Source organism: Colletotrichum scovillei, assembly GCF_011075155.1.
Source record: "Colletotrichum scovillei strain TJNH1 chromosome Unknown Contig00004, whole genome shotgun sequence".
NCBI lineage: Eukaryota > Fungi > Ascomycota > Sordariomycetes > Glomerellales > Glomerellaceae > Colletotrichum > Colletotrichum scovillei.
In genome coordinates, this window is record NW_023336262.1 from 72,239 (window position 1) to 87,477 (window position 15,239).

Consider the following 15,239-nt stretch of genomic DNA (forward strand, 5'->3'; position numbering starts at 1 on the left):
ATCGGAATAGGGTCGACATGGAATGAATGGGGCGACTCAGCAAGGTCAGCCGCTGATGTCTGGAAGCCATAGCCATCCGGGCTCTATTTGCAGCGAGAGCAGGAGATCAGCTCGGCAGGATAGATGAGCCCACATCGTCGTGAGGAGTCTCGAGACTGGAGAGGTGATAGCAAAGACTGGGTTCGAGAGCATGCCAGGGTTTGAAGATCGTCTTGTATGGATATTCAGGCATTAGATACTATCTTACACAAGTACCTCAGATATTGTCTTGAGGTAGCATCATCAAGTGTGTCTGCCTACCTATCTCTCAAGACCCGAAGGATCTACATGTTTCTTATTTTAGGCAGCCAAGTTAACAGTGGAAACGCATCCACTCACATTTGGGTCTTTGGTAGACCACGCCCACCGAATTGGACCTTTGGTTAACGCTTAAGAATGCTGCGTCGTCACTCAGGGCATGTCGAGCTAAATCCGATAGAATCGCCCAATAAGGGATGAGATCTCCCTGCACCGCCAGCAGCAGCCTGTGAGTGAGACGGACCGGATCTTATCATAAGCTCCGTAAACCCTACCAAGGCCCACCCGAGACCGACAGAAGTGGCTGAGGCGGCGGCCGACCCCGGCCCATACGCCTGGAGATAATTAGCCGGACTTAATTTCTGGGGACACTGTACTCCGTACCTGAGCACTACCTATGGTGGTAGGCATTCCTGCAATGACTGGCGATGGCGACGGTTTGGATCGAAATCAAGTGTATATATACGCAGTTAAGATACCTCTCAACGATTTTGAACTTGGAGCATTATCAATCCAGCATTTTTTACAAGACATCTACTTTGTACACTACACCTTAAGCACCATACCCTGTCGAAGTTTGGTACCTCAATCTTGGTCATCGTCAACATGAGCTCCACTACAGCCACCAAGACCATTGTCGGAAAGTCCATTGGGCCAACCGGCTACGGACTGATGGGTGAGTTCGTTGAATTTAAAAACAGGCATCACAAGATTCTGTTCTTTTGCTGACAATGATGCACAGCATTGACCCGTCCTTGGGACCAGATTGACTTCTCTGTTTCAACCAAGTTGATGAAGACTGCGCTCGAACAGGGTGCCACCGTTTGGAACGGGGTATGATTACCATCAACGAAGGCCATTCTTGATAGAAGATGAACTAATACGGAAGCAGGGAATCCACTACGGAACTCCTGACAGAAATTCCTTGCACCTACTCAAACACTACTTTGAGCAAAACCCACAGGATGCCGACAAGGTCGTCCTCAGCATCAAGGGCGCCTATGACGGCAAGACCCACATCCCGGACTGCAGCCCGGAGGGCATCCGGGCCTCCGTCGAAGAAGCCGTACGAGTCCTTGGTGGCTGCAAAAAGATTGACGTCTTCGAGTGCGCTCGAGTCGACCCCAATGTCCCCATCGAAACCTCCGTCCAGGCCCTCGCGGAACTCATCAAGGAAGGCAAGATCGGCGGCATCGGCCTTAGCGAGGTCAGCGCCGCGACCATCCGCCGCGCGCACGCCGTGCACCCCATCGCGGCAGTCGAGATCGAGCTCAGCATTTTCACGCCCGATGCCGTAACCAACGGTGTCGCCGAGGCATGCCACGAGCGTAAGTCTTTTGCCATCCCGGGTCGCATTCTCACAATATAGCAATGATTAACTCGAACAACTATTATAGTCGGCATCGCTCTCGTCGCCTATAGCCCCGTCAGCCGCGGCCTCCTCACCGGCGAGTTCCGCAAGCCTGAAGATCTCCCCGCCAACGACATGCGCCGTATGTTGCCGCGCTTCAAATCGGACGCGTTCGTCCAGAACTTCAAACTTGTCGAGGCGGTCGAAAAGATTGCCGAGCGCAAGGGTGTGACGGTAGCGCAGGTGGCCATCGCTTGGGTGCGGCGGCAGGGAGCCATCCCGATTCCTGGGTCGACAAAAGCGGACCGAGTGGTGCAGAACTGCGTAGACGTGGAGCTGAGCGACGACGATTTGAAAGAGGTTTGGGCGCTGATTGAGAGCTTGCCCATCGCAGGACAGCGCTATGGTGGCAAGTTTGAGCAGTATCTTAACCAGTGAGGATTGGCCGTTTTTCCATGCTTTCTGCTTGATTTGTAATATATCTCAAAGTCTTCAGAGTAGCGGAAATGCTACTATAATATACAAATGTTGCCTTAGACGATGGTAATCGCTTGCTGTATTGCACACCTAGGCAAATGCCTGGAGTAACTACTTCTCACACATTGATTTAGCGTCCACAACAGTGTCAAAGCGCTGGTGGTTTACCAGCACGGCTGTCCTTTCGCCAGTCGCCAAGACGGCGAAGATGATGTTGGGAGAAATGTGCAAGGGCCAAGTGTCTATTTATAAGGCACGTTCATCCATTACCTGCCTTATTGCGTTCTGACTCAGGGATGGTGCGGCGCATGTTGCCTGCGGTTCATCCTCGACTTCGATTCCTCTTAGCAGGTTGAAACAATGTGCAAGACCTGATTTTTTGCTCTCCACGCCCAACAGGATCATGAACATTACTTAGTAGATATGCTGGATTACCTAAGTACCTTACCTTTTGTAACGGCCCACTGGCCATAGCCACGTGACTGCTCTTCAACCGGCCCTACTCTCTCGCTCGCAGGTGGTGAAAGCTTCAATGCCCATCTATTCACGAGCCTCCGAACTTCGGAAGATCCCGTCCGTCTCACCACTAATTGTTTACATGCTTGTGCCAAGTGTTCGAGTCGATCATTGAGGTTTCACTCCGATATTCTCTCTTTCTCTCTCTACCCTTGCTCCAAAATTGCGGTACCACTCTGATACCCCTCTCGGTGTCTTTCGCTCATCTACATCGGCATATAACCGCCATCATGCTTTCTTCAGGCTTACTTTCAACCTATAAACAATACAAGCGCGACACTGATGCCGTTGCCTCGTGGCTGGCTGCCACCGCGATAAGCTCCGGCTACTCCAAGCCCCTGAGTGAGCCACCCGCCAAGGCTACGTCTTCAGTGCCCACGTCTGAGAGGTTGAAGGGCAAGGCGCGGAAGGAGGCTAAGAAACAGGCTATCATCAACCCATTACAGGCACCCGAGGAGAAAGCGCATGAGGACACGACGCCGAAACACATCATCGCTATCAAGGATTTCCTGCCACTGGCCCAATTCGTCGCGGGAAAGTTGTCCGACTCCCTCAAGGTCCCAGAATCGTTCATGTCATCCCTCAACCGTGTCATTGAAACTCGCAAGCGGTTCTCAACCATGCTGGGAGGTATTCGAAGATTCAAGGACTACCGTGGGGACAATAAACATGCTTTCTTTGTCACCGTCCTTGAGCGCGTTCGCGATGCCTTTAAATCCCATGTGGGCGCGTTCGACGTATCTGCTCTACAAGACGCGACCCGTGGCATCGAAAAGACTCTCAAGAACGGTTCAAAACATGCTGACGGACCCAAAAATATGTTCGCTATCCTAGACGTGTACGAGCCATCTGAGGACTTCCTGGCGGCCCCGAACATCGAGCGTCAGGCTAAGGTTCCTGAAGTCTTCATGGCTGAGGAAGACGACTCCGATACAGCAGCCCTCTTCATTTATACTGCGTACCTCAAGGATCTCGGCCAACTTCGCGAAGAGATCCTCCAGCTCTGGACCGAGTATAGATCAGGAGATAGAGACCTCGCCGCCGTTTCAATTGCCACCAATACCGCTCTGCAGCTTGCACGCAATATGGAGCAAGAAATTGCCTCATCGATGGAGAAGCTTGGAGGTGCCATGGAAGCCATCCAAATGTTCTATGAGGCTGCTTGCGCAGCTCAAGGCCAGGACCCTCTTGATAAGCAGTGGGGTGATGATTTGAACTTCAACTGCTACCAGGACGCCTCCGACCTCTACTTCACTACTCTCAGTCTTCTTCACGCCTTCAGCAGCAGCGAATCGCCCTCAAACATTCCGAATTATAACGGGAAGTTCGGTTGGTACAATGATAAGAAAAGAGGAACCACCGCCCGCGAGCGATGGGCAGAGGATAAGGCAGCACTCCTTGAAGTCTTCGCGGATCAAACCATGCTCGTTCAGCTGTTTCGAGGATCCCCGGTTCAGGATGAATTCACCAAAGGATTGAAATACGTGATGGACACGGGTAAATTGGAAGTATGGCTATGCTTCTCCGCCCAAGTGTACCTCGACATTCTCAAGTCCCTCGGACCCTCAGTTCGAAACGGGGAGAGGGATTTCCAGCGGTCCCTGAAGCCGATTGCAGACAGTGTCGAAGAGGCTCTGCGTATTCGCAGCAACCGAGAGGGTGCGGTCAGGGAGAACATGCAGGATCTTCGCAAGCTGGCAATCTTATGGGGGCCCGGAAAAGACCCATTCAACGCCATTCGTATTGCATCGAGGCTTCAGACAAGGACTTCTAACTTCTTGGAACATCACCCGATGTACTGCGGTCTCTTCTTGCATTACGTCCGAACTCTCTTCCACCGCGTGGGGGCCGAGTATGCTGCGAAGCCGGGTAACGTGATGCACGGCATCCAGCTCTATCAAGCTCTCCAACAGGAAGGCTTCTTGCAAGACGGAGACAAGTGGGACGCTCTGGATTCAATGATGGAGCAACAGGGCCGGACCGCCTTCTTTGTCGGCGATCCCCCAGTGAACCCAGAAGCGTATTTCAAGAACTTTGGACTCTCAAAAGGAGTTTCGGCTGCGCAATGGATTCAGAAGCGCAACAAACCCAACAACAATCGCGTCATGACCTCAAAAGCTGGCATTCGGATCATGAAGTTCAAGGGAGTCTGTTCTTGTTTGTTTGCCCCTAGGGTCTTGGACAACTCGGATCCCAGAGGCCTTAACGCGGACGTTATTGATCAAATCCTTGAGCGAAGTGGCTGGCTTAACAAAGCAGGCAACGACGGCACCCCCTCCGACCCCGAAAAGCCCAAGGTAAGATACTATGAAGCTCTCTACCATTACCATCAAGTGTTTTTTATAGTCTATATGTCTGACAATCTCCAATAGAAGCACCGTGCCCTCCTCCTATCTGAGCTAGTTCGTCAAGTCGCCCTTGCAGTTCATGACGAGGTTCCTGAGCTCACTCTCGACTACTTTCACACCGACCACCTTTGCAAGGCTGTTTTGAAACGCGTGCGAGAAAACGTAGATGTCAAGAATGGCGGCTCGATCGAGTCCAGTCAGCTCCGTGCGCTTCAAGCAGACAACCCAGGAGATACTGTAGGCATCGTTTTCGCTGCGGTTGTTGGCCACGTACCCGTTCTTTTTCCAGACCAGAAGGCGCCTCTCCGAGAGGCAGCTGAAGCTTTCAAGAGCAAGCATACCTTGGAAGATTAGTCGGCCTTATTATGTGTCGCCCACAAATGCTCTAGAGAACGAACCGTAGCCGTCAGGTTATTATATCCAATGTATTGATCAGCATTATTTTGAAGTATCCACCCATGCTTGTGCCTTGCCATTAGGAGCTACCTCATCTCCTGACATGGCGTCAAGCGGGTGACGGGATGCTCTTTCGATAGACTGCTGATCAGTGCATGCAGTAATGCCAGCTTGGGTTGGGTCACAGTGAACTGGACAAGGTGGGATCGCAGCAATGGCGGTGTCATCGAGCAGTAATTTGCAACATGTTCAATTGATTCGGTCGGTGCTTCATTTCCCAATTATCAGGCACTCTAGCATTATCCACATGAGGGGCGTCCCAGATAATTGAACATGGCACAACTAGTAAAGATAGACAGCTACGTCAATGGTCCTTTACGAGTGTCTACATCCGATACTTTATATAGTTACTTGGACCCCATTGGCACTTTACAGACGTGGTGCTTATGGGTTCTAATGGCATCCAGGAGCAGCCGAACTCTGATCATGGAGCATCGATTGGTTGTCACGTTGGTTGGATCTCGGAACGTCGTTGGAAGGGTTGAGGTCGAAGAAACTTGTTGGCTTCAAGGTACATGACAACTTTTCCGCGGGCATAACAGGGAAGTCTAAGAATTTCCAAGCACGGTAAGTATCTTCTTCGTCAGAAGCATAGGAAGAATCATCTCGTACCTTCGGGGCGTGTGACGTGTGTCAGACCAAACGAGTGCCACAGAACAACATCTTCAGCCTCAACATTTTCCGCTCGTGCGGCATACTCTGCGAGGCCAGTATCCTCTCGGCTTTGATTTGTGAACTCTCCAGCAGCCCAAAGTTCGTCATCGCGGTACCGAGTAACCCAAATTGGCTTGGACGCGAAAATTCCGCGTCGATGATTAAAAGTCCCGGACCCCATCATCAGCATCTGGGTAGGCGAAGCATGAAGCTTGTATCCAGCCAGCTTTCCCGATATCTTGTTCCTGCGAGCCGGATTGATAATTTTGTACGTGCGAGCTTTTGTTAAATCGAGATCGTAACCACCTGGTGAAACAATAGGTGTGGTATCAAGTCGGAACGCACATCCGTAGGGGTCGAGCTCTGGATCGTCTCGTACAGGGATACAGTCCTCGTAAACAATTGTGTTCTTTCGTGCCCCATCAAGGATGGGGTCTATTCGGACACAAAAAAGATGCTGATGGTTGACAGCCAAGACTCCGGGTGCCACAACTGTCCCCCAAGGCGACGTCTTGAGTTCGGGACGGATTGGCATAGTGGAGACAATTCCAGTTGCTCGCACCTCGATGTGAATATTCGCGGCTTGATCCAGAACATATGCCAAGATGTATTCGTAGTTGGCTACAGTGGAAGTGCACTGGACAACGAGCTTTCGGTCCCGGACTACAGAAGACTTCATGTTGCGAAAGTTCGTGTGTTTCCAGCCAATTCCATCATCGATCTCGTGCATGCAGACAACGTTCGGCATAACAACAGGTTCTCCTGTTGCTGAAACCCGAACGCCATGGAAGTAGGCAATGTGGCCTAAACAGTCACAGCCAAGAGACAAGCTATTGGAAGTGAGACCGAAGCCGGAGTCGCCGAGGTCGAACGCTTGCTTCCGGTGGTAAGGTGTTCGGGGATCGCCATAAGGTACCGTCATCTCACTCATCGATACCCGGTAAAACAGAGGCCGGTCTTCGTAACGTACGTCGTGCAGAACTGGGCCTTCACGTAGAGACCATCCCAGTTGGAATTGCCATTTCTGCCATGATACCGTACGATTGCTGATGTCAAATGAAGGCCCTTCTGGTTGGGCGACTTGTAATGGCTTCAGGTCTTTTCTAAATGCGTCGGGTCCGAGAATGTTTGCGCTGTACTCAACTGGATCGACAGGCATCCAGGGTTGTGTTTCATCGTCGATCCCATCATCGATCCCCAAAGGAAGCTTTTGCAGCTCAACTAGCTCAAGAGTTTGAGCGTCGAAGATAGGAGCAAGAGGGAGTGGAATGGAATAGTGGTTGGCCTCGTCGTCATCGTTGAGGGCAAGATACATGTAACATTGGAAGAGACGGCGTCTCTCTTCGGCATCGTCAGTTCCGTAAGCCCAAGGGTCATTGAGAACTCGTGCTCTATATCATATCATGTTAGTTAGCTATGGCATATGGAACTCAGGGAACTTAAAGCCTCACCCCTTGGGCACTTTTAGCTTAGCGACCTCGGCCAAGACATCTGGATGGTTGTTGCAAGCGGTGGTAACGAGGTCGTATTCGACCCAGTCCACTGGCCCCTGGGCGTCAGGAAGGTCGTCCGTCTTCTCGAGAATTCCGCTGGTTATGTTGATGATTCCTCTGCTCATAAATTCCTTTCGCTTCTGTTGATAGTAGATCCTAGCTCTGCGATCGGGCACAGGGCCGCGCTCCAGTAGGTGAACCAAGGTCTCATCTTTTGAAGGCTCGGCGAGATCGATTACTTTGAACCTGATTTGATCTCTCTGTAGGCTCAGTCCTCTCAACAGGACCCGGGACGCTTGTCGCACTTCGTTGACAGATAGGGGATCAAGGGGGTGTTTGACCATGATGACAAGTTAATAAGGCTGGTGACAGATGAGAAAGTGCAGTGCTTGAGGGTGAATATGCGGTTGCGTTCAATTGGTAGCATCAAGTTCAGATGTTACATGTTTCCATACAAATATCTACAGAACTTAGGCTTATGATACACTCCTCTTGAGCTTATGTGTTCCGAAAGATCCTTGACTACCTGAAGTCATTCGATTCGTGTTGCGGACTTACATGTTTCCCAAACGGGACATACTTCCAGCAGCGATTCTCCACGTCCCAGTATGGAAAGAGGGGCAACCTGTTTTCCTCACGCGGGGTGAGAATGATCCCATCCTAATTACCAAACAGAAATAACTGCACTCTCAGACCCGATTGCTTTGAAAACATGGCATTAGAATAGAACACGCGCATCACCTGGCAAACCAAGCGTATCTTCTGGCTTGAACAGGAAAGACACCCAGCTGGCCCCTTCAGAGTGGACCCTCCGTCAGCACTGCGAAGGAACACAGCGCAACGCGGGGTAGCCCAACATGGCCACCATAACCGATCTTACATCTTGCGGCAGCCGCGACTAACAGATCCTCATGAGATATATATGCTTCATGCTCCAGAATTTCGCTTCCCTAGATATGATCAGAAGCTTCGTGGCCAAGTACCAACCCACGGCAACTTCAACAACTTCATCCCACCATGTCTGACTTCAGGGGCGTCGATCTTACTGGTAAGACAGCCATTGTCACTGGCGCTTCACGGTGAGGAATCGGCCTCCTTTGCCAGTCTTTTGGCTCTTTTCTTTTATTAGACTACAGCTAATGTTCTTCATTTCACAGGGGAATAGGTGCCGCAATCGCGAAACAACTTGGGAGGCGAGGAGCGAATGTCGTCGTCAATTTCGTGACAGACAGCAGTCGCCAGCGAGCTGAAGACATCGTCAAAGACATCCAACAGCACGGATCGAATGCCATTGCGATTCAGGCAGATATTGGGAAACTATCTGGAATTTCTAAACTCGTTGATGCCACGCTAAGGTTTGGCGGAAATGGCAAGATCGAGATTTTGGTCCATAAGTCAGTGCCAGTTTTCGGTTTCTTTGGCTTGCTTCTGGCGATTATGTGTATGGTTCTAATACGTTTCCTCTGCTTCTCAGCGCGGCCTTGGGTGTTGACGCCAACCTCAATGAAGTCACCGAGGACTTGTATCTCACTCACTTTGACACCAATGTCAAGGGACCAATCTTTCTGACCAAAGCTGTCGTGCCGCACATTGCCCGAGGCGGTCGAATAGTTTTTGTTTCTTCTGCAGCTGCTCGTCTTGGAGTCGCTGGGCAAACCGTATACGCTGCTACAAAAGCGGCCAATGAGGCACTTGCACGTGTGTGGGCCAAAGAGCTCGGTCAAGAGCATGGCATTACTGTCAACTGCGTCAACCCTGGCCCGGTGGCTACTGGTAGGCATCTCACATCCAAGACGCCCTTCGCAGCAAGACTGACATGTCTTGCGACATAGATCAGTGGAACGAAAGCGATGACCAGTTTAGAAAAGACATGGAGCCCTTGATCGAGTCTACACCGGCTGCGGCGAGAATCGGAGAAGTTGATGATGTCGCACCTCTCGTGGCATTCCTTTGCAGCAGTGACGCTCGGTGGACTACTGGGTCAGTCCTCTGTGCAAATGGGGGCTTGTATAATTAAGTAGGTAGACGAGAAGTACGCCGTTGACATCAGATGCGCCGATCAACGATGAATTGAAAACATTGCAATTTTGAGAGACTTTTGATACTATTCAACGCATCATATCAAATACTGAATCACGGCTTGGTCTTTCCAGACACACCGATGTGTCTGTAAATCTATCCAGCTCCTGCGTCGCTTCCATCCGGCCCATGCCAAACAAGCTCTATGTGGGTATCATAACTCTCACGGTTGAGAGGGCTGAATTACAACGGTCTAATATCACTTTCTTCCATATTGAAAGCCTCTCTTTGGTATCTGTTCACTATGAAACTTGGTGGTTGTTGCCCAGATTTAGTCAGGTAGGTGTATTATGGCTCATTGGCAACTTCCTTCCGAATCCCGCGCTAGGCTATTTGAACAAGTTGTTTCAAGGTTCCCACGACATATCATGGGCAGACTTCAAGGTGCCGGGACTCGGGCATCTCCATTAACGATTCTATCCCTTCAGAGATGTTTCCAGGGTAAACATTCGAAGACTGCCGTTCGGTGGTTGGGAAATCTTTCCTTCATCGCATCTTCCGAGGGTCTCTCGTGGTATTGAGAGTTGGTGAGCCATTTTGGCATATCTCTGCATATTTGTTCAAAAGAAAAGATAAGCGTGTTGCTGCTGCATACTCTCAGAGCATGTCTGTATTCAAATGAGTATAAATGTTGAACCAAGGGGGAATCCAGGTCTTTACTCACAAATTCCATCCAGGGAACATTCGTCCAGCCCCGGGTTTTCAGCCTTCTTTCCTCCCAAACCCCTTCAAGGACTTCCATCATGGCTGCATGTTGAAATCCCGTGGAGCGTCGAATATTTTCAATACAAAGACTAGCGTAGTGTATCTGGTGTCTTTCAGATGTCTCGGTTGCCGCCAGAAATAGAGGGAACAACAGCCGCTTGAAGAATGGCGAATCCATTGAAACGTTTGCACGGCAATCCAGAATTGCTGATACCGATGGCCTGATCCTAGGGTCTTCGCAGGGAATGGCGAACGTATCAGGCCATCGTAAGATTCTCAGCAGACTAGCATGTCGAAAAGCCTCTGCGATCTGTCTCCACTCCGGATGTGGTGTGGGATATTCGATCGTGTCGAGATCGAGGTCGCGAAGAAAGCTCTCTGCCTCATTTAATCTGGTCTGAAAGTCGACGGTAGATAACAATCCCTGCATATTCTGCTTGGCTGCTGCTATTACGTCCCCGATTCTCAAGAATATTACAGCGGGACAGCCAACCAAAGTGTGCAGGGCTGCGTGTGGACTAGTGATGTTTGCAACACATTTTCGGACATTCTCGGAGTAGGTGAGCTTCTCGGCACCACTGAATCCTCTTAAGACATCCAACCTGATCAACATATTTGTTATTAGAAAGTTTCGAGATCGGTCACGAGGACTAGACTTACCATGATAATGCAGACAAAAAGAAGATGGTTGCTGCAGACCGCCCTGCCCTTCCTGAAGGGGATGCAATTCTTCCACAAAGGAAGGACACACCATTCAAATGAACAGCATGAGCAGAGATTCCCAGCTCGCATATCTAGACATCATGCATATGATTGCTTAGCCAACGAGACTCGTGCTGTGGAGCAACTTGAAATGGGTCATGGGCCTCACATCATGAAGTACCAAAAGGAAGATTATCGCTAGTGCAGCCTCTTCTTCAGCTTCTGTAAGTCCGTAGATTTCTTCCTTGATTAAAAGGGAGCTTAGACCGTTCAATGCAGCAACACGGTGTTGTAGGGCAGTGGCCATGTCAACTTGGTTAGCACCTGATGGTGATAGGTGCAGATGGCACGCGGTAAGCCCCAGGACTGCATGGAGAACACCTGTGTGATTGTAGGCCAGTGGGAGGACATGTACGCGGAACGGGTTGTCAACGCCTTCAACGACAATTGTCAGATGATGGCTCAGCTCTCTGTCGACTACGAACGGTTGTCAGAAACGATGATGTCACACTGGCTGAAAGAAAGATGGAAGGTTCCGGGCGGTCGAAGAGCAACTTACAGTAAACCAGCAACTTCTGGCTGTTACTTGTGAGTAGTAGATCGTCGACAGGGTGCCCGGTGATTGTTGCCGGTGACGGTGCGCCAAGGGATCGGTCTTGGGGCGAGGCTGGAGAAGCGCCTTGTGACAAAGTCTGGAGGAGGCGGCGACTTTGGCTTGGGTGATCTGAAGAAAGTGAATTTGGGGTCGATGTTGGTGAGCTCAGGTTTTGGGCTGGAGTAAGCTCGTTGGTGGGTAGGACATCAGGCTGAACGCGCTCTTGCTCCGCTTCTGGGTCCCGCTCCTCGCCAGCGGTCATCAAACTGGGCGTCTGTAATGATTCACAGAATTGGAATCGAGGAGGGTAGCCCTCACAGTGTAAGCCCTTTGACTTGCATCGATTGCAGACAGGGCGCGCGCGGTCACACTTGCGGCACTTCTTTCTACAGGTTCCGCATGCTGGATCTGTTGACGGTCAGCGACGAAATCTGAGCGGGAGCTGAGGCATAATCGGGTAGTAAATCGCACGCTCAGAAATCATGAGCGACAGAATGTCTCGCTGCTGAAACTTGTTCCCAATCTGGCTCAACAGGACCCGAGCAGGGACTGAGTGCCCGCTAGTGCAGTTTTTGGGTACAAGATTCAGAGCAAGAGAGGGGAGAACCGAGCTGACCTTTTCTGACGGCTTTCGAGCCCCTGGCCATTGCAATGTTGGCACGCATTTCGCATCCGAATCTCGTAGACCTTGTCGTGAGGTATGATCACCAAATTCGTACGCAACTATCCGACCAAATGTTGGGAGCAAGTGGAAGAAAGGCCGGCGGACCAGAGAGTCTCGCCCGATGTTGGGTTCATGTTGGATGTTCAGGATTGGACGCTTGGGCAATCCATGTATTCCGTACAGCCTAAAACCTACCTTGCCGTAGAGAAGAGCGGTACGTAGTGCAGGTGTGCAGCCTGCAGGTAAGCAGCATCCGCTAAGGTGGCAGTGGAGTCATGACAAAGGAATCTGAATTCCGCGCCGGGGACAGCCACCCTTGAGACAACGTGTTGTCCCCAGTCTGGCGCCTCATACTAGCACCCACATGATATGAAGCATTACAAGTTCGGTCGAACTATGATCATCGTTAGTGTCGTTTCATTTGCTCTTGTTTTCGGGTGACTTTGGGAAGACTCGCCAAAGGCTTTGCCACTCAATATGATTCCGAATGACATGGAGGTGCCGTGGTGACCGTTGCTAGTGAAGCATTAAGAATGATGGTCATGGCTGACACCGTTGAGGAAACAACTTTGAGGCCATTTTATACAGTATTTCAGTAGACCAGAATATAAAATGATTAAAGTCTAGTGTTTTCACTGGTAAGGTTTGGCAACGTCGTGAATTTAATTGTTCCCTTGATAATTCATGTAGGCTTTTGACAACCGATGATTCAATGTCACAAACTACCTTGCTCAAGATAGGCGCTTCCTAAGCAGCCAAGGACTATATCCGCTGGCCCCAAGCTGAGAAGCTGAAACAGGGCTTCCAACTTCCATATAATCTCAACTGACTGCGATTTTGTTGTCCATTAAAAGTCGGAAGGACGCCCGTCGCCCTTCAACTCGGGACGGAGCACAAAGATTGGATCCATCTGATCAACGTACCCACAGGCTGGATCGCTCATTGAATATCCCATAAACTCCTGGATGGGTTGATCCAACTTTTTTGCAACATCTTGGGGCACAGACAAGAATTGATTCTCCTCCTGTCGGAGATAGCCTCGAATCGAGAACGTTGCAAACATCAGTCGTCTCTCATTCTTTGTTGTGTTGTGGCCTCCAGCATGGTACGCGGATGCCAGCATGATGAAGGCATCACCTTTCTCCATCTCGGCGTAGATGCACTCCTCTACTCGAGGTGGCATGTGTCTATCAGTGCCCCTTCAAGATCATGGCATCAGCTCATCTTTCTTCCTCGGTTCGAGGCCAGTTTGATCGAGAATGCGTCGACTATCAGCGCCTTAGCGCATGGATAAGGGACATTATTGCTTACCACAAATGGCTCCGGGGAATGAATTGCGTTCCACCGTTCTCCTTGGTGACTTTACAGCCAGCCACGAAGAGCCCAACAGCTGTTTCCCGGCCCTTGTCTCGCTCATCATCCCATTCACTCACCTCTTGATGATAGTTGTGGCTGATGTAGTCGTCTCGGTGCAAGGGCTGAGCTTTGCCCCCAGGCCCAATGCTCATAGCAGTACAGGAGTGAACATATGGCTTCGACACAGATTCCTTCTTCTCGTTTCCCCACCAGAACCAACTTCGGGTGGTCAAGAAGTGCTCACACACCTTTTGGTAGACTGGGTTCATGACTTGTGTTTTGGCATACGTAGGGCTGAGAGCCAACAAGGCTGGTGCCCGCTGAGTCTCCTCTGTGATAATCGTGTGTCAGCACAGATACATCAGTCCGTCTTGACGTAGACACTATAGATACTTACTTGGAAAGAAGGAGCCATTCCATTCCACATCATTTTCAAGGCGTTCGCGGCATTCTTCGTGAGCTTTGTCGACATCAGCGACAGGGACCAGATCTCTAACGAAGACGCCCCCGTCACGCTTGAGGAGGTAGATGATGTCGTCCAATGGTGTGTCGGCGGAGACCTTCTGGACCTCAGGTCCATACTTAGCCCTCATGTCAGACACTGTGGATGAAGACATGATTCGATTTCAGTGTCCGAAAACAATAGGTATGTCGAGAACAAACAATGTACCGAGCTTAGTCGTCGCGTGCTCAGGGCTAAGGGGACTTTGCAAAGAGAAAATGGTTTATAAACCACGAGGATTCAGTGTACAAAAGCTAATGCACTCCGTAACGTACCTTGAGCATGATGGGGGAATAGTATCCGTAGTCGTAAGTTGCAACAGGGCTATGCTTGCGACTCCGCACAGTAGTGTTAAGCTGGCTGCCGAAGTTTATCCTCTCCTTCAAAAAGGTTGAATATACTACCTAAAAAGGAATAAGAACACACTCATGCGAGATGGATGGGTGGGGTTAACAAGACCAGCCGTAAGCATGCGCTTTCCATTTTGCACTACCTACCTTAAGTATGTACTTTATGCAGCTAACAACTCTGGTCTAGTTCTGCACGGTCCGAGGAAGTAGAGAAACACAGAAACATCAACTTTCAATCTGCACCTATTGTCATCAAGACAGGGTCAATGTGGTGAGTCTGATTTTCGCATGACGACAAGAACCCAGAGTGGCATAGTTCAATCATGTCCACCAGCCGGCTCAGAATGATCACGTCCACAGATAGGGCGCCAGGTGAATTGTTGCAGTACATGCAAGCTTCTTTAAGCTATAAGCACCATTTGAAGACTGAGAATCCCGGGGTGGGACTCGACGCGGGGGGTAGACAAAGGTGTTTAGCGACCGTTTTGCCTGAAAATATCGCGAGCGTGTTCTCCCAGCCCGTTCTCTCGATACTGCACCGCCCCAGACATGGAAGGTGCGACATAGTGATTTATCATTACATCTCAGATAAGGCATGCAGCTAGGCCAAGATTGACGGGATTTCTTTGATCCATTACAACCCCAATGACGGTGTTATATGATAGATCTCATGGGATGTATAAGAACTGAAGAG

The 15,239-nt window shown here is 50.3% G+C and overlaps 6 protein-coding genes across 6 annotated transcripts; 3 read left to right on the forward strand and 3 right to left on the reverse strand.

Annotated features, from left to right (window-relative positions):
- Positions 1-903: 903 nt before the first annotated feature.
- On the forward strand, positions 904-2,086 carry HER10_EVM0011592 (pyridoxal reductase; the record flags this gene model as incomplete). The annotated part of the gene is made up of 4 exons (XM_035481020.1): positions 904-973; positions 1,040-1,131; positions 1,190-1,625; positions 1,695-2,086. The coding sequence occupies 4 exons, from the start codon at positions 904-906 to the stop codon at positions 2,084-2,086; spliced, it is 990 nt and encodes a 329-aa protein (XP_035335384.1).
- A 611-nt stretch (positions 2,087-2,697) lies between these two features.
- HER10_EVM0001695 (uncharacterized protein) lies at positions 2,698-5,426 on the forward strand. The gene is made up of 2 exons (XM_035471435.1): positions 2,698-4,938; positions 5,014-5,426. Exons 1-2 carry the CDS (start codon positions 2,872-2,874, stop codon positions 5,341-5,343), a joined length of 2,397 nt encoding a protein of 798 aa, XP_035334669.1. The 5' UTR covers positions 2,698-2,871; the 3' UTR covers positions 5,344-5,426.
- Positions 5,427-5,608: 182 nt separating this feature from the next.
- HER10_EVM0005046 (primary-amine oxidase) lies at positions 5,609-7,936 on the reverse strand (the record flags this gene model as incomplete). The annotated part of the gene is made up of 3 exons (XM_035474671.1): positions 5,609-5,678; positions 6,372-7,490; positions 7,551-7,936. 3 exons carry the CDS (start codon positions 7,934-7,936, stop codon positions 5,609-5,611), a joined length of 1,575 nt encoding a protein of 524 aa, XP_035334916.1.
- A 673-nt stretch (positions 7,937-8,609) lies between these two features.
- Positions 8,610-9,609, forward strand: HER10_EVM0002967 (uncharacterized protein; the record flags this gene model as incomplete). Its single annotated transcript, XM_035472658.1, has 4 exons — positions 8,610-8,671; positions 8,750-8,986; positions 9,067-9,365; positions 9,425-9,609. 4 exons carry the CDS (start codon positions 8,610-8,612, stop codon positions 9,607-9,609), a joined length of 783 nt encoding a protein of 260 aa, XP_035334761.1.
- A 326-nt stretch (positions 9,610-9,935) lies between these two features.
- HER10_EVM0005783 (uncharacterized protein) lies at positions 9,936-12,452 on the reverse strand. Its single transcript, XM_035475387.1, has 6 exons — positions 12,290-12,452; positions 11,638-12,081; positions 11,248-11,555; positions 11,037-11,170; positions 10,336-10,978; positions 9,936-10,279 (listed from the first exon to the last, which is right to left on the reverse strand). The coding sequence occupies exons 1-6, from the start codon at positions 12,336-12,338 to the stop codon at positions 10,232-10,234; spliced, it is 1,626 nt and encodes a 541-aa protein (XP_035334967.1). The 5' UTR covers positions 12,339-12,452; the 3' UTR covers positions 9,936-10,231.
- Positions 12,453-13,184: 732 nt separating this feature from the next.
- On the reverse strand, positions 13,185-14,310 carry HER10_EVM0012720 (phytanoyl-CoA dioxygenase; the record flags this gene model as incomplete). Its single annotated transcript, XM_035482108.1, has 3 exons — positions 13,185-13,536; positions 13,649-14,024; positions 14,091-14,310. The coding sequence occupies 3 exons, from the start codon at positions 14,308-14,310 to the stop codon at positions 13,185-13,187; spliced, it is 948 nt and encodes a 315-aa protein (XP_035335479.1).
- Positions 14,311-15,239: the final 929 nt, after the last annotated feature.

What these genes read in the sequence shown, in the direction of transcription:
- HER10_EVM0001695 (XM_035471435.1), top strand. Translation starts at nt 2,872, where the DNA reads ATGCTTTCTTCAGGCTTACTTTCAACCTATAAACAATACAAGCGCGAC. An exon ending in CCGACCCCGAAAAGCCCAAG is followed by an intron (nt 4,939 to 5,013) that starts GTAAGATACTAT and finishes AATCTCCAATAG; the next exon opens with AAGCACCGTGCCCTCCTCCT.
- HER10_EVM0005783 (XM_035475387.1), bottom strand. Translation starts at nt 12,338, where the DNA reads ATGCGTGCCAACATTGCAATGGCCAGGGGCTCGAAAGCCGTCAGAAAA. An exon ending in TTTTTGTCTGCATTATCATG is followed by an intron (nt 10,979 to 11,036) that starts GTAAGTCTAGTC and finishes TATGTTGATCAG; the next exon opens with GTTGGATGTCTTAAGAGGAT. An exon ending in ATGTTCCCTGGATGGAATTT is followed by an intron (nt 10,280 to 10,335) that starts GTGAGTAAAGAC and finishes ATTTGAATACAG; the next exon opens with ACATGCTCTGAGAGTATGCA.